This window comes from Odontesthes bonariensis, chromosome 2 (genome assembly GCF_027942865.1).
Source record: "Odontesthes bonariensis isolate fOdoBon6 chromosome 2, fOdoBon6.hap1, whole genome shotgun sequence".
Lineage (NCBI taxonomy): Eukaryota > Metazoa > Chordata > Actinopteri > Atheriniformes > Atherinopsidae > Odontesthes > Odontesthes bonariensis.
The window spans coordinates 8,157,828-8,182,153 of NC_134507.1; the positions used below are offsets into that span (position 1 = coordinate 8,157,828).

The 24,326-nt window shown below is 40.1% G+C and overlaps 3 protein-coding genes across 3 annotated transcripts; 1 reads left to right on the forward strand and 2 right to left on the reverse strand.

Moving 5' to 3' along the window:
- Positions 1-922: 922 nt before the first annotated feature.
- On the reverse strand, positions 923-6,571 carry cacul1 (CDK2 associated cullin domain 1). The gene is made up of 8 exons (XM_075475467.1): positions 6,113-6,571; positions 5,793-5,919; positions 5,078-5,180; positions 4,773-4,868; positions 4,527-4,629; positions 3,050-3,139; positions 2,795-2,933; positions 923-2,713 (listed from the first exon to the last, which is right to left on the reverse strand). The coding sequence occupies exons 1-8, from the start codon at positions 6,432-6,434 to the stop codon at positions 2,674-2,676; spliced, it is 1,020 nt and encodes a 339-aa protein (XP_075331582.1). The 5' UTR covers positions 6,435-6,571; the 3' UTR covers positions 923-2,673.
- A 2,128-nt stretch (positions 6,572-8,699) lies between these two features.
- Positions 8,700-13,808, reverse strand: sirt1 (sirtuin 1). Its single transcript, XM_075475478.1, has 9 exons — positions 13,402-13,808; positions 12,178-12,300; positions 11,832-12,067; positions 11,558-11,710; positions 11,183-11,330; positions 11,013-11,092; positions 9,958-10,141; positions 9,311-9,829; positions 8,700-9,048 (listed from the first exon to the last, which is right to left on the reverse strand). The coding sequence occupies exons 1-9, from the start codon at positions 13,751-13,753 to the stop codon at positions 8,756-8,758; spliced, it is 2,088 nt and encodes a 695-aa protein (XP_075331593.1). The 5' UTR covers positions 13,754-13,808; the 3' UTR covers positions 8,700-8,755.
- Positions 13,809-14,751: 943 nt separating this feature from the next.
- Positions 14,752-20,308, forward strand: dnajc12 (DnaJ (Hsp40) homolog, subfamily C, member 12). The gene is made up of 5 exons (XM_075475487.1): positions 14,752-15,075; positions 15,676-15,754; positions 15,985-16,124; positions 16,211-16,355; positions 19,017-20,308. Exons 1-5 carry the CDS (start codon positions 14,998-15,000, stop codon positions 19,097-19,099), a joined length of 525 nt encoding a protein of 174 aa, XP_075331602.1. The 5' UTR covers positions 14,752-14,997; the 3' UTR covers positions 19,100-20,308.
- The last annotated feature ends 4,018 nt before the right edge of the window (positions 20,309-24,326 follow it).

Genomic DNA, 24,326 nt, shown 5'->3' on the forward strand with positions numbered 1-24,326 from the left:
AACATTTGTCAGCACAGTGGTGGCAGGTTATTTTGGGGAGGCCTGGCCCATGTGTCTGGGTGGCGTCCCACCTCATTGGCCGGGGAGGGAGGGAGCATCTTCCAGTGCTCCGTCACAGACATCCGTCCCACAGAATCAGAAGATTCAAGATTCAAAGGTTTATTGTCACATGTGCAGTAAGAAACGTGTTTCCCTGAACAATGACATTATTTTCTTTGTTGCCCGCACTGGATGTCCAAATATATAATAATAAAAGATAAGATAAAGATAAAATAAGCATGCAACAACAATATTTAACAGGTTTCTTAAATAAAATAGAAATATAGAAATAAAAATGTAGAAATCTAGCCTGTGTACATAATGTGCAGAAGCCCCTTGATCTTTTTGACTGTAACTTAGTGAAACAATTTCTCTATCAAAGCTCAGTTCTTATCTTTTTGCACAGCATGGCCATTATGTTTTCTCTCTTAAAGATATTTTCGTTTACTATGAAAACTCAATAGATCCATCGTTTGAATTTTTAGTTAACTTTTATATTTTGCAAGCTAAGTTTTTTATTCATGAACAAAAATGGCAGAAAAATCAGCCTTTCTTTAATGTTTTTATGTTAGAAATGCCCGCTCTTTTCAAGTCTCTTAAGTTTGTAAATAATAAGAAAAATGAAAGACTTTCAAATGTTCTTTAATGTATTCCTCTTGTTTTGTTTGTTTGTTTTTCTTTTAGTTGTTTCATGTAGCCTAACCTAATCTAAATGTACCTTTACATTGTTATATCCTTGTTTTGCCTTATTGTCATACCATGTCTCTGTCATTGTTCTTTAATTGCAATAAAAAAAAGAAGCCCCTTGATCTAATTGATCAATTAGATTAATCTAAAGATTAATGTCAAATGTCAGTTTCATCACAGATTCTAGATCCAACAATTTGATGCTTTTATTTTCTTTTTAATGACATCTCAGTAACAGATTCCTAAAACAGCTTTTGCGACACGTGGAATTTTATTCACAGTTGTTTCAGAATGAATAGTTTTGTTGCACGTTAAAAGAAAACTGATAGTGAGTAGCTTAGTAAATCCAGTGTTTCAGCACTCGCAACAATTCTGTTGTTCCTCTTCTTCCTCATAATGCCGGTTTATTAACAAAGATCAACATTTTCAAGACCCACTTCTCACACTGACCCGAACCATCGCCGCGTTTCAGATCCCAACGATGGCTGACTTTTGAGTTGATTTGTTTCTCAAAACTCAGGTGAAAACAAGAAGCAAGCCTGAGCATCTGATTACACTTAAAACAGTGTAAGACGTCGTATCAAATGTGTCTCTTCAAGTTAATCGTTTTCACAAAAATGCACCTGCAGTAAAAACTAGTAAGCACAGACGGCTATACACAGGCAGAATTTATATGCATAATGAACAAGCTGTCGAAGCATTTAATGCACTGGTGCACCAGAAATAAAACGCTTGCATATCAGTTGTTTTGTTAACTCCATTGAGAACTGGGTTTGATATCAATAAGTAAACTAAAGTAACAAGGAGATCCTCATATGCTATTCTGTAGTTTTCTAAACTTCCTGGCACTTACTGGTGAGCTCTACCAATCTAGCATGTAAGGCTTTAAAAAAAGAAAAGAAAAGGGTGATTCTTTTTTTTGTTGTTGTTGTCCAAGGTCAAAGTTGACATGAGCCACTAAAGCAGACAGTACGGCCAAAAGCTCAAAAGTTGTTAGTATGAAAAAAACAAAACAAACAAAAAAAAATCTGTGGCTCAGTATGAAGTATTTCAGCTTAAATCCAACCATACGGAAAGTAAACAAACATGTTAGGCAATCCTCTTTGGCATAACTGTGAAACACAGTCTGGTTTACCAACGCAGTATAAGGCGACATGAGGAGGAGAGTCGTTACTGAGGTCAACGACTGAGGCCCAAAGCCAGTTCCTTCCCCTCTGTTTTACAGGAATAAGGTGTCCCTCTTTCTTTTTGGCATGGAGGAGTTGTGCTCATTCTACCCCTTTATAATCAGTGCACTGGGGCCCAATTGGGTGGCTAGATGACAACTACTCCTTGATTGCACGAAAGAAAAGGACACCTTAAGCCTCCGAAATGAAGGGGTAGGGCCAAGGAGCGGAACTGGGATTGGGCCATAGTTGCCAATGTTCTCCACTCTCATCTGTGTTGACTGTAAACACCGAGTTCCACACGCCAAGACCAAGCGACTTGTAGGATTAACACATGGACAGCATTATTAGCAGCAGTTGTAAGTCTTGATTAGCCCCGTCCATCCAGACAACACGCAACACTTCCAGGCTAAAAAAGGTAAGGAATGAAACGTACAGCGTCAGCCTATCCCTGCTCAGGATATCTGATCATTAAGGCTATCTTCAAATGAGCTCAACGTGAAGAGTTCCATCCCGTTAATCTCAGTCAGAAGCCGGATGCGTCGTCACAGAGGAAAGCATCCGCAGTGGAAGTCCGTGTACTTTTGAGTGCAGTAAGATTAAGCTTCTGCTCAAACAGCACATTCTCTTCTTTGTTCACAGTGTTTTGTGGCCTTGAGTCGAGAGAGATGAAACGGATGCATTGTTAACTTTGAACCCAGTGCAGCGACCCGGCTCGTGAAAACACGTAGGAGGCACAGTAACAGTTCCGCAACATATCTGGTGACGCCGGCGCCAGCCATCAGGAGTCCTCGCTGGCACGTTTGCGCGACTGATCACCTCTGGGAAAACGAGAAAACAGTGCGTTAGCGTCTCCATCAACTAAAGTGTGCGAGAAAGCTGCCCGAAACCAAAAAACTGACCGTGGAAAGCCGTTCATGGAAAGCTCCATCTGGAGCTTCTGGTCATGAGCAGCGTAATCTGGCAGCTGGGACTCCACGGCAGGAGGGTTGATTTGAGGAATGAAGGCAGAAAAGAGAGCCGGGGCGAGCTGGGCCCACTCTGAAAGAGTCATGGAGCGGCACATGAGTGAATATCAGGAACATTACATGAACTATGATGCCTCTCTCACACTGGCATTTCAAGAGCAAAAAATATATAAAATAATAATTAATCACCTGGTCGTAGACTGTAGAGGCCTTTAACCACACTGGCCATTGTTGATGGCTGCACTTGAAAGGGCATGGAATGAGCTTCGATGAGAAGGGCTGAAACGAACGAGAAATTCAGAGCTAATTTATGACACACAGGAATTAAGGCTATGTACACACGTAGCCGGGTATTTTTAAAACCCGAATATTTCCTCCCCTCCTTTTATGAAATAATCTGTATCCACATTACCTCGTTTTTTCGAAAAAAAAAAACCTTCCACACATAACCGAACATCTGCGTTTTCACCTGTCTTGACAACCCAAATGCATTTGCTGTTTTGCGCAATCTGCCCTCGTCAGCTAAATAATAAAGTGTGCACGCAACTTTTTTGAGCACACTGACAGGTGATCGCATGACTGGACTGCCCCTCGATATGAGGACGTAATAATTCCGACAGCGACAGGAGTGAGGACTGGGACATGCGAAATTGTCACGCCATTCCTCTGGGAGTGACTTGGGCGTGTAAAATCAAGGCAGTAAACAGCGCCTGCACAATAATAACCACCACAGTTCTCAAGGCATCCATGCTTCTTCAGTAAACAAAGGTCGCACTTTAGACTTTTAAGCAGATTTGTTGTTGTTTTGGCGCATATTGTGACGTTCAAAAACGCAAAACTCCGGTTATCTGTGTCTACACGCAGCTGCATAAACGGAGTTTTCAAAAATCTTCACTTTGCCCGGAGTTTTTAAAAACATTCGTTTACGATGCGTTTTTATGTGGATGACAGGTCCAAACGTAGAAAAATATATTCGTTTTAGCAGATACCCGGCTACGTGTGGATGGGGCCTAAAGGGCCGTGTATACTCTCGCAGCAGTGTGTCGCAGACATGACGCAGTTATTTTTGATTTATGCCCAATTTTGAATTTGGTCTGCGCTATGTTAATTCCACGCCACAACGCAAGAGGGACAATCACGAACAAGCTAGGATTGTGGGTGTTACGGTTACGGAGGTCATTCAACAACAATGGCGACTGGACGAATGCGCACTTTGATTGAGATGCAGCTGATCGATCTAGAAATAGAAGAAATATTGCTACTACTGGAGCTGGCAGAGAGGCGAAAGAATCGTCACGGCTAGCACGGTTAGCGTCAGCCGGTTAGCAAACCGGAAATACGCTTAGTGTAGACCGGATGTAGAGTTGACCAATCAGAGGCCTCCTTTCTCTCCTCCCTGCGGCGATGTCTGCGGTGAGTTACAATTTTGGGGAGGTGCACCAGAGTGTCTGCGTAAGGGGAGGGGGCATGTCTGCGTTAACTGCGACACACACGCAGACGACCTGGTTTATGACCATAAACCGCCCTTTAGTCTACTCTTTAACAGCACGCCATGCGCTTACAGCAGCATAAAGGAGAGAACAGGAAGTACGTTTATGTTCGCAAATATCATAAGCAGAAGACTAAATATCCTGATTCTACACGGAGTGAAGAGCCGTGCACTCACGCATCAGTGTCTCCAAGTGTTTCTCTGCAACATGGTCGGCAAACAGCTTCATCAGATCCTCTTTTAGGTCTCTGTTCAGTTTCGACTCAATGTAGAACTTGTTCTGAAAATGTCGAAAAAGGGGAAAAATAAATTTTTTTAAAAATCTGAGAAGCGTGCAAAAGCCGTGCGTCAACACACATCAACATAAAGTAGAAATAGAATTCAAGCTCTTAGGGGGGGAAAAAAGAAGAGAAAAATACCAACCAGGTATATAAACACTGGAACTATGCACTGAAGAGAGGCCGTGAACTGTGTCAGAACCACATTGAAGTTCTCAACTAAGTTCTCCGGCGGGCTGACCTGCGAATCAGTGATAAAAAAAAAAGGTTAATCCCCTCGTTTTTCCTTCATAACTTCCCTGTATAGCTGGCTTTTCGTACCTTTATTATGATTACAATTAATTGAATTCTAATTGGCTTGAATTGGACGTTATTATCCAAGTGCCTTGAGATGACATTTGTTGTATTTGGCGCTATATAAATAAAAATGAATTGAAAATTGAATTGAACCTGTAGCTGGGAGGAAACCTGCTGTAGGTGGTTTGTTATCTTTGATGTCAGATCGCTGTAGAGCAACTCAGAGTGCTGCTGGCAAACACACTTGTAGATGTATCTGGGAAAACAAAGAGAAGAAAAACAACAACAACAGACATTTTAACAGGGTGCTTGCTCTTTTTCCAAATTAAAATTCCAGACTTTTTTTTAAAACTGATGCTTTTTTACCCCCCAAGACCTTAACTTTATGTACTTGTGACTTGTGTGCCTAATCCCTACTTCATTGGTTAAGATTGTACCAACTGTGTTTATTAGAAATGTTCATTTTTATAGGTAAGTATTCAATGAACAAATGCATTATTCACAGTAAATTATGCTAATACTGATGAAAACGTTTCAAAACATGAAAATAACACATCAAACAAGTGTCACAAAAACTATCTATAAAAAAAAAAATATGAATGGATGGATTACTGTATGTAGAATTAAGTCTCTTCACTCAGATCTCATCCCATTAGGCTAATACAGTACGTGACCAGTTAGTAAAATTATAGTTTTATAGCCTACCTTCCTATTTCTCATTTCACAATGCCTTTGAGCATACTGTAAAATTCTACCATACATTTATTTTCTGTTTAAGGAGGTATATAATAACAAGCACTGTGCTCGTTGTGCTATATAAGTCAACGGCGACCCCATGCTGTAGAAAAAGCTGGCCCAGCTCAGGTACCCGTATATCTGTGCGTAGGACACGGAGATGTGATCCGTGGCGTTCTGGATGAGCAGACGGTCTATTGCCTTCTCCAGGTTCGGCCAGTGGTTTTTCCGGTAGTCCTCCACAGCCATTGCATTCAGAACTAAAGAGGAAAGAACAAGAGATGGTCTGCTGGGTCTGACACAAAGCGTAAAAACAATGCCAGCAGCACCGCTCTGTGTACAAATAAATAATAAGTAGTAGTATTCACAGCACCGAGGCCGAGCTTCGAGACTGATTCCGGGATATCGGGGCCTGGCTGGCTGTCACAGTGCCCGCTTTTAAAGTCAACTTACGGAACTTGGAAGAAGAATCGAGGGTGATTTTTGCCTCGGCATTAGCTGGCACAGCCGTGCAGTCAGTCTCGCTTACTTCGCTGCTCTCACTGCCCGTATCCGAGTCTAAAAACTTTGAGCCCCCGGTGCAACCGGACCACAGCTTCCCCGGGCGGGTCCCCGGCTCTCTCCCGGGCACCGTCGGACAGGCGGACTGCGGGACCGTCGTTACATCCGACAGCTGGGAGCTAAGAATTGTGCGGACTTTACTGTTGGCACTCCCACAATAGTTGTGATTGTGGTCGTCCTTAATGTCCAAACTTTCATCCTCCATGGCCTCCATTTTTCACAACTAGTCCTGTGGGCCAGAACCTGGCAGTATTAGATAGACATTTCAGCAGAAAAGGATAGGAATACAGACAAAACACAGTCAGCCGTTTTTCGATGGTGCACATCCAGGTTCTGCTCTTAACTGAATTTTTTTACGACACGCCGTATAGCGGGACAGCGAAGAGAATACTGGGAAATGTAGTTTTGAACGATTTGGACAAGAGGGAAGTACTCGGGGGGCCCCGAGCATGTGAACCTCGACAATACAGTGCAAAAAACCCACAGAAAGTACAAATATCAATGAGCAGCGGTTTTAAACAGAGAAGTTTGAAAGAATATGATTTAAGTAAAAACACGTATCACGCATGCGCAGTCTCGAGACGCTCCACTGATATTGTTTTGCAGCAAATTCACCCCCCAACGTCGACAACTTGTTTCGACACCCCCACCTTTACAGCAAGATGATTTCTCCTTTTTGAATTTTCAATGACCAAATAAAGTTTTAACAAATCATAAAATGCGTTTTAAAGACTCTGTACCCTCTTTAGAATAATTCCACCCAGATTTGAGCAGTGTAACTATTGTAGTTTCCATACAGGACCTAGTTTAGGGCGATCAAAATGCAGTAAAATAGTCCTGTTCTGCACTTTTACAAATCAGAAAAAGGTTTCACAAATCCCAAACAAGGTTTTAATGAATCTATAGCCTCTTTAGAATAATTCCATCCAGATTTGAGCAGTGTAACTATTGTAGTTTCCATATAGGACGTAGTTTAGGGCGATCAAAATGCAAAAAAAATGCAGTGAAATGGCCCTTTATGCCCATCCATTTAAATCACGAATCGGATGCCAACTTCAGAGTCGTTTCTATGGGCTTGATGTGGCGCTCATGTAACACCCCCCCACATTTAAAAATCACTGCTCCACCCCTGAGTATTAGTAAGCCCGTATCAAACACATTTGTTTCAGTGCAAAACGTGCAGAGGTCCTTGGCGGATTTGGGACCTGGTGGTGTGTTGAGGCAGGAGAGGCTTTCTTCTTATTCATCATGAGGAGACCTGGCGGGTATGTTTGAAGTAAAAAAGTGCTCGTCTTTCCTTTTTTTTTTTTTTTTACTGAGAACTCCAAGAGAGAAGACAGCTATAACGATTTATACATATATATATATATATATATATATAAATCGTTATATATAAACTTAAACAATTATTAAAACATCACCTTGAAAACAATGTGAATTATGTCGGCGTCAACATTGTCTCTATAACAGTGGCTCAAATCTGCCAACAGACCGAACAGTTTACAGGATTTAGACTCCCTCATATTGTATGAAGAGACACGGGCAACAAAACCGTTTTCATGAGGAGAAAAAGTGCCATTTTCAATGTGAATATATTCCCAGGAGTTAATATTACTCAATACAAGCAAAGTCCCTCTCTTTATAAGGTTTCTGGAATAACTTTGTACAGATAAAAACTGCTCTTTGACGAGTATCTCACATCCGAGTACAAAAATAAGAGGCGTGACCATAAAAGTAGCTGCCACATGTCAGGAGGAACACCTTGTCAGTTATATATATTTTTTTTCTTCTTCAAAGATTTAGATGACAAGTTAAACATACAAAGCTCATAACAACATGGGAGCGTGTTGATAAAGTATTCTTTGGTCTAAAATGAAAGAGTACGGTTCCTTTTCCAACAATTAAGCCCATTTAAAAAAAAAAAGAAAAAAAAGAATGAACTGAACTTTCTACATTACAGGTTCGACAATACGTTCCAAGTAAATCAACTGAAAATGTGTGTGTCTGAAACTCACAGCACCCACTATTTAGCAAGCAGTAGGCTTATATATTTATCTTTCCCATTAGTGAGTTGAACCCAATCGAAAAAAGAAAACACATCAGTCCACAGCTGACGTCACACATGTGAACAAGATCAACATTTGCCACAGCTCGGGAATTAAAGCTTAATACGGCATTTGCATTCGCGGTACGCCACAGTGGACGAAAGCGTCGGCTAAATTTCTGAAAGATGCGGATGCAATACGAGTTGACAAAGTAGAAGGGCAATTTAAAAATGAAAAGAGAGAAAAGAAAACCTGCGTTCTATTTAGTAAGGAGAACGGAGTATGTGGTTTCAGACACAATGCGAGGGACAGAACTGGGCCCAGAAAAAGAAAGACCTGCTGCTTATACACACAAAGCTGTCACGCCATGTCAACCTTTAGAAAAACAACAGTAAGTATGAGTCGAAAATATATGAAACATATATATATATATATATAAAAAAAAAAAAAATGGACAATTAGTGCTTTGTCAACTGGGTACTTTTTACACTTAAAGGTGTGTGGTGCTCTGAGTCTTTTCAGACGAATTGTCTATCTGCACATTTGATGCCGCCTCATTGGCTGAACTGTCATGTAATGTGTCTCTGAGGCACGTGTCTCCGTCCGCCGCCGCCGCCGCTCCGGCATCTTCGGGCTCGCTGTCGTCTTCCCCCCTTTCGGCGCTACATTCCGATTCCTCACTGTCGCTCCCACAGGAGCTCGACGTCTCATCCTCGGAGTCTGAATAAACCTCGGCCCCGTGGAAGATGTAGCGATTGGGTGCCTGAAACAGGTACTGGCCCGCTGTGGAGAACAATAGAGAATCTGTGACTTTGTGCATCTAATATCCCTTCTTCTCACGGTTTGTGGCTTTGCTAACCATCTGGAGGAGATTCATTTGCTTTATTTGAATGCAGGGAAAAGGTAAATGGCGGCGGAATGAGCGTGTTAGTTATTGTATTTAAACAAAGCTCACATCTAAATTTGTAACATCTTAAAATGCGTTTACATGTTTTGGTTCTTATAGGAAGCCAAACTGCTCTGGTTACCGTGTCCTAAAGCTTACCCTCGAGGCGTTTGCTGATTGGACTTCTATTGATTCGACTCATCCAGCATCTTTTACGAAATTCAATCTTTGAGATTTGGCTCTTTAACTCAGCTGCGTCGTCTTTTGGCGTGTCCTCTGCGTGAGACTCGGCCGGCTCCTCACTTGGACGCTGAGCATTTGGACACGGCTCTAGAGGCGCGACGTTATTATCCGCGGTCTCTGTGATATTCAGACTTTCCGTCTCCTCCGAGGGCTTCTTTACCGAGTCTGTCCTGTGCTGCTTCTGTTGCTCCAAAGCCGCGTTGCTGGAAGCAAACAAGGCCTCACTTGGTGGCTGTTCTGGTAACCGAGGGGGTTTCGCTGTGATCTCGGAGAGTCTTAGAGTGTTGTAGCAGAGCTGTTCAAAGTCTCCACCCAAACGATGGCAGAGCTCATTGATAATGCCGTCACAGTCGCCGAGTAGCTCCACATCGAAGTTTAGATGAGGCAGTGGCTCCCTGTTGATCAGGATTTGAGGCACTTCATGAGGAATGGAGTCTGGATGAAGATGAGAGAAAACCAGGATGTATTGTGCGTTTGGATTTGATTGTGAATGCAACAAAAAGGCGTGTTTCTCGAATGCATCTTACAGAGACTAGAAACGTATTTATCCAAATAAAACATACTTGGGATGAGGGCAACTGGTCGGACTTTAAGTGACGAGCCGATGACAATCAGGAGGTCCACCTCGTCTTTATCCTGCTTCATGGCTCTGTGGAACATTTCCGGAAGATTCTCTCCAAAAAAGACAATGTCAGGTTTCATGATGGCCAGAGGAATATCAGGACAATGTGGACAGTGAGGGACAACCTGCAGGAGAAATGCATTTCACTGACATTGCAACTAAATACAGTGCAAGGAAGGCTTTTACTTTGACAGGGGCTGCATGCATTAAACATGAATAAGAACAGCCAACGTTCACAAAGCGAGTTAGCCTATCACCCTAATTAACTCAATGTGTTCGCAAAGCAATGTCTTTGATAAAAAAGGCCTCTAATAACAAAGGTTAAAATTAAAAATAGGAGTCTGAGGGGCTGTGCGGGGATCTTAAATGGAAACTACTTGTTAAAGAGAACTTTCATGCATAATTACTACCCGAAAACACAAGGTAATGTTGGGATTTTTCTTGTGTTTTCACAGGGTGTATACAGGTATAAACAAGTTAAATTTAAGACTTTTTAATACCACTTCTAAATGAATTTTAAGACCAAACGTACGATGGAAATACCAAGTAAACACACTGACAGTATGGTAAAATGACAATTGAGTTTAAGAACATCGGCTAAATGTGTGTCATGTGAAAAGATCACAAAAATGTCATCATTGTCCTAAATTAAATTTATTACAATATTTTCAGAACATTTAAGTCCCATGAATAAATGCTTATAAAATCAAGTAAATATATTAAAATAAATAAATAAATAAATAAATACTGTTCCTTTAGAGCAAAAAGAAAAATACACAAATATTTAAGACCCATGCAATCTGAATTTAAGACAAATACTTTTTAAGGTCTTATTTTCAGGAAAATTGATTTACGACTTTTAAAGGACCCGCGGCCACCCTGTTTCATGTACATTGAAGATATTTAACAGAATTATAAAGATGCGATACCATCACATAAGCACCTGAATGCAAATCAATTGTCCTGAATAAGTTTATAATGAATATACATATATACCTGGTTAAAGATGTCTTCCCTTATAGCCTCACAATCCACCTCGTGTTGACAATTAAGACAGGACGCAGTTGCAAACGACCCTGAAATGACCAAAGAAATTCATTAGTTTGCTCTGTCAGCGGGACATAACTACACGTAGACAAAGTTATAAAATGAGATGCATCACTTACCATGACACTGGATAATCCGCTGAACTCCGGCCACCTGCTCTAATGTATCAATGTTTTGTGTGTAATTTCGTAGCAGCCTCCCTTTCTTATCCAATAAAGATATAAATCTATGACACGGTGAGGGTTGGAACTGACCAGGGTAGATTTCCTGTAGCAAAGATGACAGAATCCACATTAATGAAAATAAATAAATACATTATACCCGTCTGTACCCCTTTCTTTTGAACATTTGGCCATTTTCTTGTGTTTAAATTTAATCTGTACTCGCATTAGGAATTAAACCTTTATATAGTCCTCTTTCCCAAAAATCAACCATATTTTTTAATGGATTGTCAACTTAAGAAAATAAAGAATGAAAGAAAACCATGAACAGACCTTAGCGAACTTGAAAAAGGGTCTAGGATCCCGTCTGAAGTAGTCAATGTCAAACATAGACTGAGGATCTGGAAGGTCTGGAAAATCTACAGCGAGTCGAGCATAAATTCCATCCCGGGAGCGAAAGTCTGGTATTCCACACGAAACGGAAACCTTAAAAAGCAAGCAAACGATAAGGAAGAAATTAGTTTAATCGCCTTAAACCAATACAACATTAAATCAAGCTTGATTATTTTGAATGGTGCAACTGGACAGCAGAAACGTAGATGCATACACCGGCGCCAGTCAGCACGAGGATCCTTCTGCTGTGAAGAAGTAGCCTGACCACATCTTCTAAGGTATTAATATTCTTTCGCTTCTTTCTTTTCGGAGGTTCCGAGATGTTGATGATGATCTGCCACAACGTCATGTCATCTAAATCAGGTGGGAGTGTAGTCTCTGGGAGCAGATCCCGCAAAATGGCCCTTGGATCAGTCTCTCTTATCTGTTGTTGGATGACGCTGTAGGAACCTGGGCATATTAACAGCATCTCAGCCCATTACTAAATACATTCCAAAATGAGTCAATCACAAATACTGAAAATACATTTTGGCAAGCAGCAGTACAATTCTTCCGTTTACCTATTTGGGGCTGAGGAGTCCAATCACTGGAGCTTGCATGTGAGGACCTGTCATCTTCCTCATTTGTGTGGTCTGGCGTGACAGCAAGGCCGTTGGAAGGGAGATCGCTGTGTCCAAGAAAATCTGAGCACAGAGACATTTATTTATTTATTTTTAAAAAGAAAAAAAAAAATAGATGAGCAACTGAACCTAGATTTATGTTGTGGCTATCTCTTATTACAACTATGACAACAACATGTTCAGTGTGGTAAAGCAGACTTTTGTTACTCAGAAACAGATTCTGTGACCTAAGCACGATTATCAACAAACTCAATAACATTGGTACGGTTTTTAAATATCATCGCAAATAGTAAAATGGAATCGTGAAGTCAGACTGTGCCAGAATAAAATGTTTGAAACCCGCTCACCGGCTTAATTTCTGCCTTCTGCCACACATAGATTCAAAAATTCAAAGTTTTATTTGTCACATGCATAGTTATACACGGTACAACATGCAGTGAAATGACCTTTGACCGCCGTCCACAAAATACAAAGTATAAAATATAAACTAGGTAGCAAAGTAACATTAATAGAAAGTTAAAGTAAAATCAAATATTCCTAAATTAGAATAGTAGAATATCAAATAAAATATATAAGCAAGATTAAAATACAAAATAAGATTAAAAATATAGAATAAAATAGAGTACAAAATAAAGTAAATATATGTATGTGCACAAGTTAAAGACATATCGACAAATCTAAACACTACACTATGGCTGTCAGACTTTGCAGTAATTTCTGAGCCAGTAAAATGTGCGACCACACATGGTGCGGCAGTATTAACAACAACTACAGCCTCCGACAACATTAGATAAAACATATACTGAAAGGCAACACAAGTGAAACCCTTCAGTATCTGCTACTTCACACAGTGTAATGGTGCACATAATTCAACGTTACACCAGCTAACTAACGCGGAGTTCCGATCAAAGTTTTGTGCTGTGAAAGTTAAGTCCTCAAAAATCTGTGCTGACAGTGTTTTCTTTACCTCTATATGTCCACCGAATATTACTTGGTAGAAAAGTTGCCGTACACGTTAGTATATAACGATTTACCTATAGCTAAATTTAAAAAAAACATATCTTGTTTCGCGGCTAGCCGGTCAGTTGGTGAAGCCGACACTGTTCCCACTGAAAGTGCTCTTTTGTACAAAATGGCTTTGTTCAAATGGCCAACTTTTCATACCTGCACTCTCCTCAATTTCACCAAAGGCAGTGCTGTCGCTCAGTTTCCCCTCTGGTTTGTGAGGCTCGGAGACCAAAAGCCCCAATCCATTGTTGTCTCCGCCTGGCGCCGCCGGGGCCTGCAGCTCCACCGCCATCACCGGCTTTGCTTCCTTCTTCTCCGCTGGCTGCGCACAATTTACCGCGGCTTCCCGGGTCCCTGTGGCCGCGGAGACACACGAGAGCTGGTGTACTTCGGTGGATTTGACTCCGTAGTAAGTCCCTGGACTGATTTTAGACCTTTTCGCGGCAGGCTCATCCATATCGGAGGCGCCTGAAAAAGCCGTTCCGTGACTGTTTTCTCCGTCCGCCATCTTCAGCCCCACAGAGCCGCCGAGCAGCAGCTCCTTCCTCTCGGACAGCTGGCTCATTTGCATAGGGCACGTGACCCGTTCTCTGCCAGTTAGACACGAGCGGAACGTCCCCCTTTTACGTTGATGACGTCAAACCATAACAAATTATAGTATGGAAGTTTTTCTGTGCCATCAGAGTTTGAATACGAATTTCTAACATCGATTTTTTCCAGCATGAAAATCAGACTCTGAATTTGAAAAAACAACAGTGTAAAAAAAAAATTCAACTTGAAAAAATTCAACTTCCAAAAATTCAGTGGAAAATAATTCAACTTCCAAAAATTGAGTGGAAAAAAAAAATTCAACTTCCAAAAATTCAGTGGAAAAAAAAAATCAACTTAAAAAAAATCAGTAGAAAAAGAACGGCAGGGATCGATTGCTTCTCCCTGTTTACCCTGATGTTGAGTCTGGTTCTTTTTCCACTCAATTTTTGGAAGTTGATTTTTTTTACACTGAATTTTTTTTTTACACTGTTGGTTTTTCAAATTCAGAATCTGATTTTCATGCTGGAAAAATTCGATATTAGAAATTCGTATTCAAACTCTGATGGCACAGAAAAACTTCCATATGCTGCCTTCATAAGCTGTCGGACTATGTATAGCCAACAGCTCGTAAAAATGTTACAAAAATGAATAAAATAAAAATGCTCTGTCAGACAAACGTTCGACTGTTTGATAAGAGCTTGTGACCTGCTTTGAAAATATTTTGTAACAACTGCATTGCACGTCTGAGGTTTGACTTTGATTTTTACTCCAATTAGTAGAACACACTGTACTTTGATATTTCGATCATGCCACGTGACGTATAGCTTAATAAACGAGAACATGATTTTGTCACAATGTTATTTAAGATTTTTAAAATGATTCTGGTTGTGCATTTCCATTTTTTTTCACAGTTTTGTGACGCTGAGAGGGACGTTTACCCAGCCTTAACCTAAACCCCTGAATGCAGCATACGTCACATGCTGAAAAAAAGAGAAAATTTAACATGCTGTTAAATTCTATCAACTCAGAAGAGATCCCCTTTGGAATATTGGACATTGGTCACTCTAACATATTCGTCTGGAAAGGCATTCAACTTTGAGACCAACATCAACAGCAGTCCATTCAACGACAAATCCTGAACAAGGCAACTGTGACCTGACACAGCAGCATCACGTTGCTCCGTTATAACAAAACACACGCAGCGTTTCTCTGTCAGAGCTCATGGATGCTGTGCTGAGCTACAAACCAGAGGACTTAGAAGATTACTACGGCTTATTAGGATGCGACGAACTGTCATCGGTAAGTTCTGACCTGCGGACTCGAGTCTCTGACTATTTGCTGGATTGCACAACATTAAAAAAAAAAAAAAAAACCCAGATCACTTCAAGAGTTGATCAATGCGAAACAACATAAAAAAAATACCGTGTGAGCATGTTGTCAAAGATGTTTCGGAAGTAACTATTTGAGCTAGTTGAGACCTGTTGATGCCTAACCCCAAAAAAATAAATAAATAAAATTAGTCGTGCGTCAGTGGTGTCTGTGTAGGTGGTGCTATTGCATATTTATGTGTAATTTGTGAAAAAATACGCGTACTTAACTTCAAAAAAGCGATATCCATGATGGGGAAAATTTATACAGCAACCCCCACCCTCTTAATAATTACCAGTACCACTCATGCTACAATAACAGAGAAAATCTATAAATACAGCAGCTATTATTTTCAAGACGTAGAAAACTAAACAATTTTAGACATCATAGAGAATTCTTTTCTTCTATGTATATCATTCATAAGTTTTATTTTCTTTGATTATTTGTTTATTCAAATCATCAATTCTTCCACCTGGTTTCTTTTATCTTTTTTCCCCTCTTCCTTTTTAACAATTTTTCTTTTGCTTGCAGACTGAGCAGATTATCAATGAATATAAGATCCGAGCTTTGGCGTGTCATCCAGACAAACACCTGGACAACCCCAAAGCAGGTAGGTGGGCGTCTGCTGTGTGAGAGTCCTGTTTAACGCAACGGAAAGCGTGAAAATGAAGCTTTTTTTTGCATGAGTTCTCTTCGCGCTTTTCTTACTCGCTCCAAATACAGTTCTTTCTGATGTCTTGACTTCAAAGCAAAGGATGTTGACGAAGACCTTCTGTCGGCTTCATGGAAAGACGTGATTTTATTTGTCCTATCCCTGATGTTTCCCTTTGTTTTTCTTAGTGGCAGATTTCCAAAAGCTGCAGGAGGCCAAAGAGGTTTTATGCAATGAAGCTAAAAGGAAAAACTATGACCTTTGGAAAAGAAGCGGCGTTGCTGTTCCATTTCATGACTGGCAGGCCTGGAATGATTCTGTAAAGACCGTACGTAATGTCCTTACTTCTGCTGTCATTTCTCAAAGCATTGTGTAATCTCTGTAATTAACACGTGCTGGGCCATCTGTTTGCAGTCGATGCACTGGGCTGTGAAGACCAAGAAGGAACCAACGTTGGAGGCCTCCAAACCAGAGGCGCCAGTCGCTACACAGGCAGAGGACCGTGGCGGCGAGCAGGAGGCATCAGAGATGTCTTCATGTGAAGCGGTGCCGTCTTCAAGTGAGTCGATCGAATCAAAAATGTTCTCAAAATATTAAAAGAAACAAAGAATCCACCAGGATGCCTCTGAACTGAAACCCAGAACCAAACACGTAAAAGAAACATAGATTGCAAGGCGGCATGTCAGAAGATCGCCATCAACTTTATTAACTCCTAGAACCCTCTGATACTGCAGTAAGGTCAGGAAATATCTAAGAGGGGGCAGCTTGGTACTCATCCAAGGATAAAGTGTTGCGTTTTTGTATTCATAGCTAGCACTTCTGATGCGCCAAAGTTTGTCAGGTGGACAAATAGTCAGTGTTGCATAAAGTACTGAAATCTCACACTTAAGTAAAAGTATAGGTACCCCTCCAAAATATGACTTTGGTAAAAGTCAAAGTCACTGACTGAAATGTTACTTGAGTGAAAGTCTTAAAGTATCCGAAACGTCTTGTACTTAAAGGGATAATCCGGAGTAAAATACACTTTAGATCAGTTTTGGGCGTACATACGTTGAGTTGACATCAAAATCATGTCATGCGGATGTGTTTTGAGAATTTCGATTTGACCGTTTTTAGCCAAAAGTCGTTAGCCTGGAAGTGAAGTTGGCAAATCATGTCACCGCTACAAAACGCTATTTTTATACCTCTTCTACAGCTCCAAACAACATAACACTTACGTGGTAGTGAGTAGAGGGTCCCTAAAGCCAAACCGAAGTGTCCCGAGGTCTTCATGTGGTCGGATATAGAGTCCAGAATGAATTTAATCAAACCAGTACCTTTCCGGAAATGTGTCTGCTGCAGCTGCCGCTACAGACCGTGGTGAAGTTGGTTTGATATTGGTTTGAAAAAAAAGACACCTTATTTCCTTATTGTGAATATCTGTCGAATATCCAATATCAAACTAACTTCACCACGGTCTGTATAGGCAGCTGCAGCAGCAACATTTCCGGAAAGATACTGGCTTGATTAAATTCATTCAGGACTCTCTATCCGACCACATGAAGACCTCAGGACACTTCGGTTTGGCTTTAGGGACCCTCTACTCACTACCACTTAAGTGTTATGTTGTTTGGAGCTGTAGAAGAGGTATAAGAATAGCGTTTTGTAGCGGTGACATGATTTGCCAACTTCACTTCCAGGCTTACGACTTTTGGCTAAAAACGGTCAAATTGAAATTCTCAAAACACATCCGAATGACATGATTTTGATGTCAACTCAACGTATGTACGCCCAAAATTGATCTAAAGTGCATTTTACTCCGGATTATCCCTTTAAGTATGAGAATTGCTGTAAAAATAGATGTACTTAAGTAATGTAATGAAAAGTATAAGTAAAAAGTAAACAAGGCAAATGCAGTTTGAATGACATTTTTTGTATTTTGGTAAACTTTGAAGGTCAAATACACTTAAAATCTACACACAACCAAGTTCAGGCAAAATTTAGACCAGGAACAACATACATTAGACAGAACATACAAACTTTGTGAACCTTTAAGTTTTTCTTCTTCAAGTAAGGTCAGTGCTGAAAATGAGGCGTACATTACACCATTAAGAAAAAAATTAAACAAAAGAGGCTGCTACTGTTATTGCCATCATTATAAACAAAATTTAAAGAAAAAAATAGGAGAAAACTGAAGCTTATCTGGCATCTGAAGAGGAAGACCTTTTTTGTGAAACTACCTTAAAACCTAAAAAAGGGGAGTTTCTGTAAGACAGAATTTCCACGTCTTTGGGCAGGCATAACATGCATGGGGTCAAAACACTGTTGCGTTCTTTCTCGCTCTCTCTTTTTTTTGTAACGAGTAACTAAACCGAACAATGAAAATGTATTGGAGTAAAAGTATGCAATTAAGTTCGGAAATATAGTGAAGTAAAAGTGAAAGTTGTCAAAAAAAATTTAACTCGAGGAAAGTACAAAGTATTCCAAAATATACTTAAGTACAGTAGTGAAGTATTTTTACTTTGTTACTATACAACACTGCAAATAGTCCATAACTGGGCTGCAACACCTGAACGATGCACATCAAATAACTCCTGCATATACGCTCAACTAGACTGTAATGGGCCTCCAAACACCCATCTTCCATCCCTACACCGGGGATCCAACGCTGTATCATTGTCAGTTGAACTGTACAACAGAGTAGTTTAGCTTCTTAACGGGCTGTAATTACAATCAAACCTGAAAGAAGCTGGTGGAGTAAAAATCCCAGCTTCACATGATCCAGTCAGTAAATCAAATCAAATTTATTTATATAGCACATTTCATGTACAAACAATTCAAAGTGCTTTACATAAAATAAAAGCATTGCAGCAGGGAGTGTAAGAAGCATTAAAAATACATAAAAGAATATAAAGAGAAACAAATAAAATCATTTAAATGAATTTAAAAACAAGCAACAGTCTAGATAAGTTAAGTTGTAAGACTTTTTATCATTTCTAACGTAATATTTGCGTTACAGTTAGGTCATTTGATTAAACATTTGCTCCATAACCCATTTTACATCATTTTTAATGGAATCCATTTTCCACTATAACTTTGTAATATAATGTGATGTTTCAATGGGATCAAAAATAACAGAGTAATAAATATTGTATTATCTCTGCAGGTCTGAACATTTTTCTCATTGCATTCAGCTTTTACAACCTAAGTCATTTTTCCTTTTCATCATTTTTTTGCTCAGGTGATTACTGCCACCGCCGGTTCCGCTGGGCCGCTGACTCTCCATCTCGTCTGCTACAGAAGTTCAGAAACTATGAAATATAAATGCATCCGTCAATCAAATCCCTAATGCTTGTGTTTGCTGTTGTCAGACACTCCACTGCGGGCAATGTTAAACGTAGTGGCGCCTTTTGTGTTCGTCTGGCCGTGGCTCAACTAAAATTCTTGGCTAAATCAGGACATTCTAAGCTGATGTGAACGTGTTTGTCGCAGGTGTGGAAGACTTTGTCTAACAAAAGGCTGAATTGAATCTCTCAGGCTCAGTGAGAATGTTCACAATTACACTATGATCAGGCCTGATGCATTTATTGGTGTGATGTGTGATTTTGTGTTGCTGATTTAAAGTGGATCATGTTTATTGTCTTCAGCTGTGAGACGGGCCGTGTTTATTCCTTAAACTGAAACATACAGTCTGCTACAATCATGTAGTTACGTGCAGGGGTGGAGCAGTGATTTTAAGTGTGGAGGTGTTACATGAGCGCCACATCAAGCCCATAGACACGACGCTGAAGTTGGCATCCGATTCGCGATTTAAATGGATGGGCATAAAGGGCCATTTCACTGCATTTTTTTGCATTTTGATCGCCCTAAACTACGTCCTGTATGGAAACTACTATAGTTACACTGCTCAAATTTGGATGGAATTATTCTAAAGAGGCTATAGATTCATTAAAACCTTGTTTGGGATTTGTGAATCCTTTTTCTGATTTGTAGAAATGCAGAACAGGGCCATTTTACTGCATTTTTTTTGCATTTTTGATCGCCCTAAACTAGATCCTGTATGGAAACTACAATAGTTACACTGCTCAAATCTGGATGGAATTATTCTAAAGAGGGTACAGAGTCTTTAAAACACATTTTATGATTAGTTAAAACTTTATTTGGTCATTGAAAATTCAAAAAGGTGAAATCATCTTCCTGTAAAAGTGGGAGTGTAGAAACACCCCCATCCCCCACGGGTGCGACGCCCATGGTTACGTGGCATCATTTATTAAAAGAATATGCCACTGCATTCTGTGTTTGAAGAGGTGAGATGTGGTTTTATCAGAAGTCAATCCAGTTGTAAAATGTTTTTTTTCTCTTAAATATAGGCTGTTTTTCAACCTGCCTCAAAATGAACAACATAAGGCTGTTTTAAATAGATATCGTCATAAATAAGCAAAGTGTGTCGCCTCACTCAATGATATTGCGAGGAAGAGGAAAAACCGGGAGTAATGTCACTTCCTGTAAAGTAATAAAGAATAAAGTTGAAAATGGTTCTGGATTCTTCAGCTCCTGGCAGTGGCGTAGCCAGAAAAAAAGATATTGGGTGTGCCAAATTTATTTTCAACAGATCAGTTGGGTATTCGAGTGTTACTACGATGACCGACACGTGCAAACGGCAAAACAAATCCAACAGTGAAACTTGGGTGGCACCGGCAAACCCTGGCACACCCGTGGCTACGCCACTGATACACACATGTACGAAAATCGGCTCATAAAGCAGCACATACGGTCTTCACTGTATCTAAAACACAGTGAGCATGTCAGAGGCATTATTTTAGACACTTATTTCAGTTTTGATCAGCATCATTACCAAATGCTTTCTACCACTTAAAAAAAAATGGATGGATGGATGGATTTACATATTTGGGGTTCACACTGCAAGAGAAAGTAAAACTGTTTTGTTTTGTTTTTCTTTTTTTTTGCAATTTCCATACCATCCCAACTGCCGTCGCTCAGTGGTTAGAGTCCTTCCAATAACTGGAAGGTTGGCGGTGCGATTCCCACTCTCGCCACTCAAAAAGATTGGTGAAACTGAAAGCTGTAGGGGTGTTAGTCCACCTCCTTGTCACGACTGAGGTGCCCTTGAGCAAGGCACCGTAACCCCATGCTCCCCGGGCGCTGTGAATGGCTGCCCACCGCTCCAGGTTGGCATCTGTCTCTAAGTGAATGATAATTTTGTCTGGACAAACAAAAACAAAACGAAGTTGTTTGGCCACAGAAACATATTTGACCCTAAATCACCTTATTAAAGCTGCAGTCTGCAACTCTTTTTCAAGCATAATGCCTGGAACTATCCGGGGATTCTGAAAGTAGTACATTAAATACCCCAATACAAAAAAAAATGAGTTCTCTAGGTCCCCTATATGTCCCGCTAGGTCCCTCCAAAGCCAGCAGGTTTGTTTACAAAATTGCAGACCGGACCGGTAAAAGGTAACCAATCAGGTTAACGAGCTGGGCTCTGCTGCCTGTCAATCACAGATTGTGCACGCGCGATACAAGGTAGGCTCGTCCCCACGCTTATTTATCTGGACTTTTTAACTTCATTACAGGCTAGTCTACTTACTGTGTCTTCCATGATCGCAAATGACAGGTGAGTTGATGAATGAGGAGTCGTGTAGGCGCATCTGGTGTGCACGTAGACGTGCACGAGTTCTCATGTGTTTTGAAGGGGCGGGACAGGAAGTTGAATAACTTTTTATTTTTCGGTTAAAAAATAAGCATTTCTTGCATTTTGCGACTACGGAGGTCACCGTTTTCAACTTCAAGCGTTCTGATAGATCATGTAAACTCTTAGATTGCCAAAAAGTAGGACTTTACGTATGACAACAACAAATCTTGCAGACTGCAGCTTTAATGAGAGGAACCTCCGTTCTACTGAGAAGGCAATGATGATTCATTAATAAATCACTGATGCCTGGGGGACTGGGCAGCTTATTGTAACCAATTATCTTCTTAATTGGACACTGACCCTGATGCACCGCCTCCATTCAGATCCTTGCACGCTGGGTTTTTGGACTGAGTGGATGCACTCTGCTTGAGTTTAAAACGTGCAAATCCAAGGAGACAGATTGGCAGTGACTGGGTGAAGAAATCTGTTATTTTCTTAAAAATCTCATAACTTGTTACTGTCACGTTCATGGGTTTTTTTCCCATGTTTTTGGTTTTGTGTTTTTATCATGCGTAGTCATGTCTTAGTTTTTAAGTCCATGTTTAGTTTTTGCCATTGCTTTTCACTCACGTCACCTGTATTCATTGTCCCCAGCTGCACTCATTCACCCAGTTCAGTATTTAGTGACATGACATGACATGACACAGCTAAATTGCAAAGCTTCTTTCGCTTTTAACACCTACTGTTACTGTCTAAAGATGTAAAAGTAAACTAACAACTATAAAAAAGCAAATAATTGACTTATTCTTGTAAAGTATCTTAATTACCAATGCACTGTATAACTATTAAATCAAATGGAACACAAACTTCAAGTGTAGCTTCTCTTTTTAAAGGGATTTTTTTTCAGTATGGTTGTGTGAGGTACTCCTAAGTAGTCAGTGTTAGCCATAAAAACACTCCTCAAAAAACTCAAACTTTAACATTTTTAACAGCAATTCAAGTAAAGACTTTATAAAGTGATTCGTTCACACAGCACCTTTGCATTGAAGTACTTTGTCTCCATTTTCTCAACCAAAGAACATGCAAGTTGTTCTGTGTCGTTGCGTGTACGGCTGCTCTGCTGTTCCCTAAGTACTCAGTTAAGAATAAATCAAGAGCCTGGAAAAGCAATACCACATACCGTTGTCAGCCAATACGTCTGACATAACACCTGACAGACTCAGCTTTTCTGTGATAAGATATGCTGTACAGCCACCATGCACACAATGCAACACGAAAGCTTTTCAGTCTGTCCAATGTCTATGGTGCCCATACCTTGGCGGCTGGAAGGAGGATTGAAAACCCCCAACCTGCCACATGTAGCATAGCTTTTCTATTTGCATTTAATAACAACAATACGGCAAGAAAAATAACATAAGAGTCGCTTCATTTATTTATTTCTATTGCAGAATTTAATTTGAACTGATGAATAAATGAATAATGCTTCACATACATTCTTACAGTAAACATTTCAAGCACAGATACAAACACAAAAATGTCTAAATAACAACATTTTTGTAAAAAAATAATGTCCAGTCATTGAGCTTTTTAATTTATAAATCAAATTTTATTTAATTTTTATATCTTTTCCATCTAAATTTTGCCTGAAGTGGAGGAAAGATTAATCATGTTTGAAATGCCAGTTAAAATGAAAGTTGAATGTAATATCCAGTTTAATACACATTGATATTACATTCAATTTGTATTTTCAACTGGTTCCCTTTGATGAAAGAAAATAACAAGAAGTTACGTCAATGGATTATTCATTATGTGGTCATCGTTTGGTCTTATGTTTATGTTTATCTTTGTCACACCGCGGTGAGGTCGAGTGGGTTTTTTGTCTCGTCTCGTCATTTCCTGTATTATTTTGAAATATGAACTCTCCCTCTCGTTTCAGGTCACTTGCCCTTCCTCTCGTGTTCCCGTCTGATTGTTGTGTGAATGATTCCACCTGTTCCCTATTATCCCTGTGTGCATGAGAGTCTGTGTCTCCCCTTGTCTTGTGCCACTGTGTTGTATCAGTTGGTCTCACGTGCATCACTCTCGCCTTTTCCAAGCCTGTTTCTAGCCAAGTTCCAAGATTACCTTGTTGTTGTATCCTCGCCAAGAGAGATTTTTTTGTTCTTTTTAACTTTGATAAAATAGTCGTGCTAAAGTACCAGTTTAAGTTTTTCATAGCATTCTTGTCTTCCCTCCCAGCTGGAGTGATATTTAGATAAAGTTCATTTTTGATAGTCCTTTTGTTTGCTCCTCCTTATAATGGAGTGATATAAATGTATATATATATATATAATGAATTACTTCCATAGCCTGTTTTGTTTCTCTCTGGAGAGACTTGAGAACTTCTGCTCCTCAAATAAAAGCTTTTGGATACATCATCTCCTGCGTCCTCCACTCTTGGGCCTGACAATCTTTATGTTTATGCATTCAGCAGATGCTTTTATCCAAAGTGACAGTCCTGTCTTTGGAGTCTATTGTCTTTAGAATATTAATTCTCCATGTCCATGGAAATTGTCTGGCAGCAAGCTACAAAAACTGTTTTCCTATCAAAAATGAAATGCCGGTGACAACGGCAAATCCAGCTACTTCAAACATGGATTTGGAACTGAACTGCCACCAACCACTGATCTGAGGTTTACCTGTTGAGGCATCAGTAGAAGTCTGGGGCATCTGATCTTGGTCTGCTTGTCTTACATTGTTCAACTCCTTGCTCTGTTTGGTTATCAGCTCGTCTTTACCCTGAATTTCTTTTTGGGCTTCCTCCACTTGGTCCTGAAGATTTTCCCTATCAGTCATCAAATGTTTAATTTTTTCATTTTTCTGGGCCAGCTCTTCGGTCAGAATCTGGATTTTCTCCTT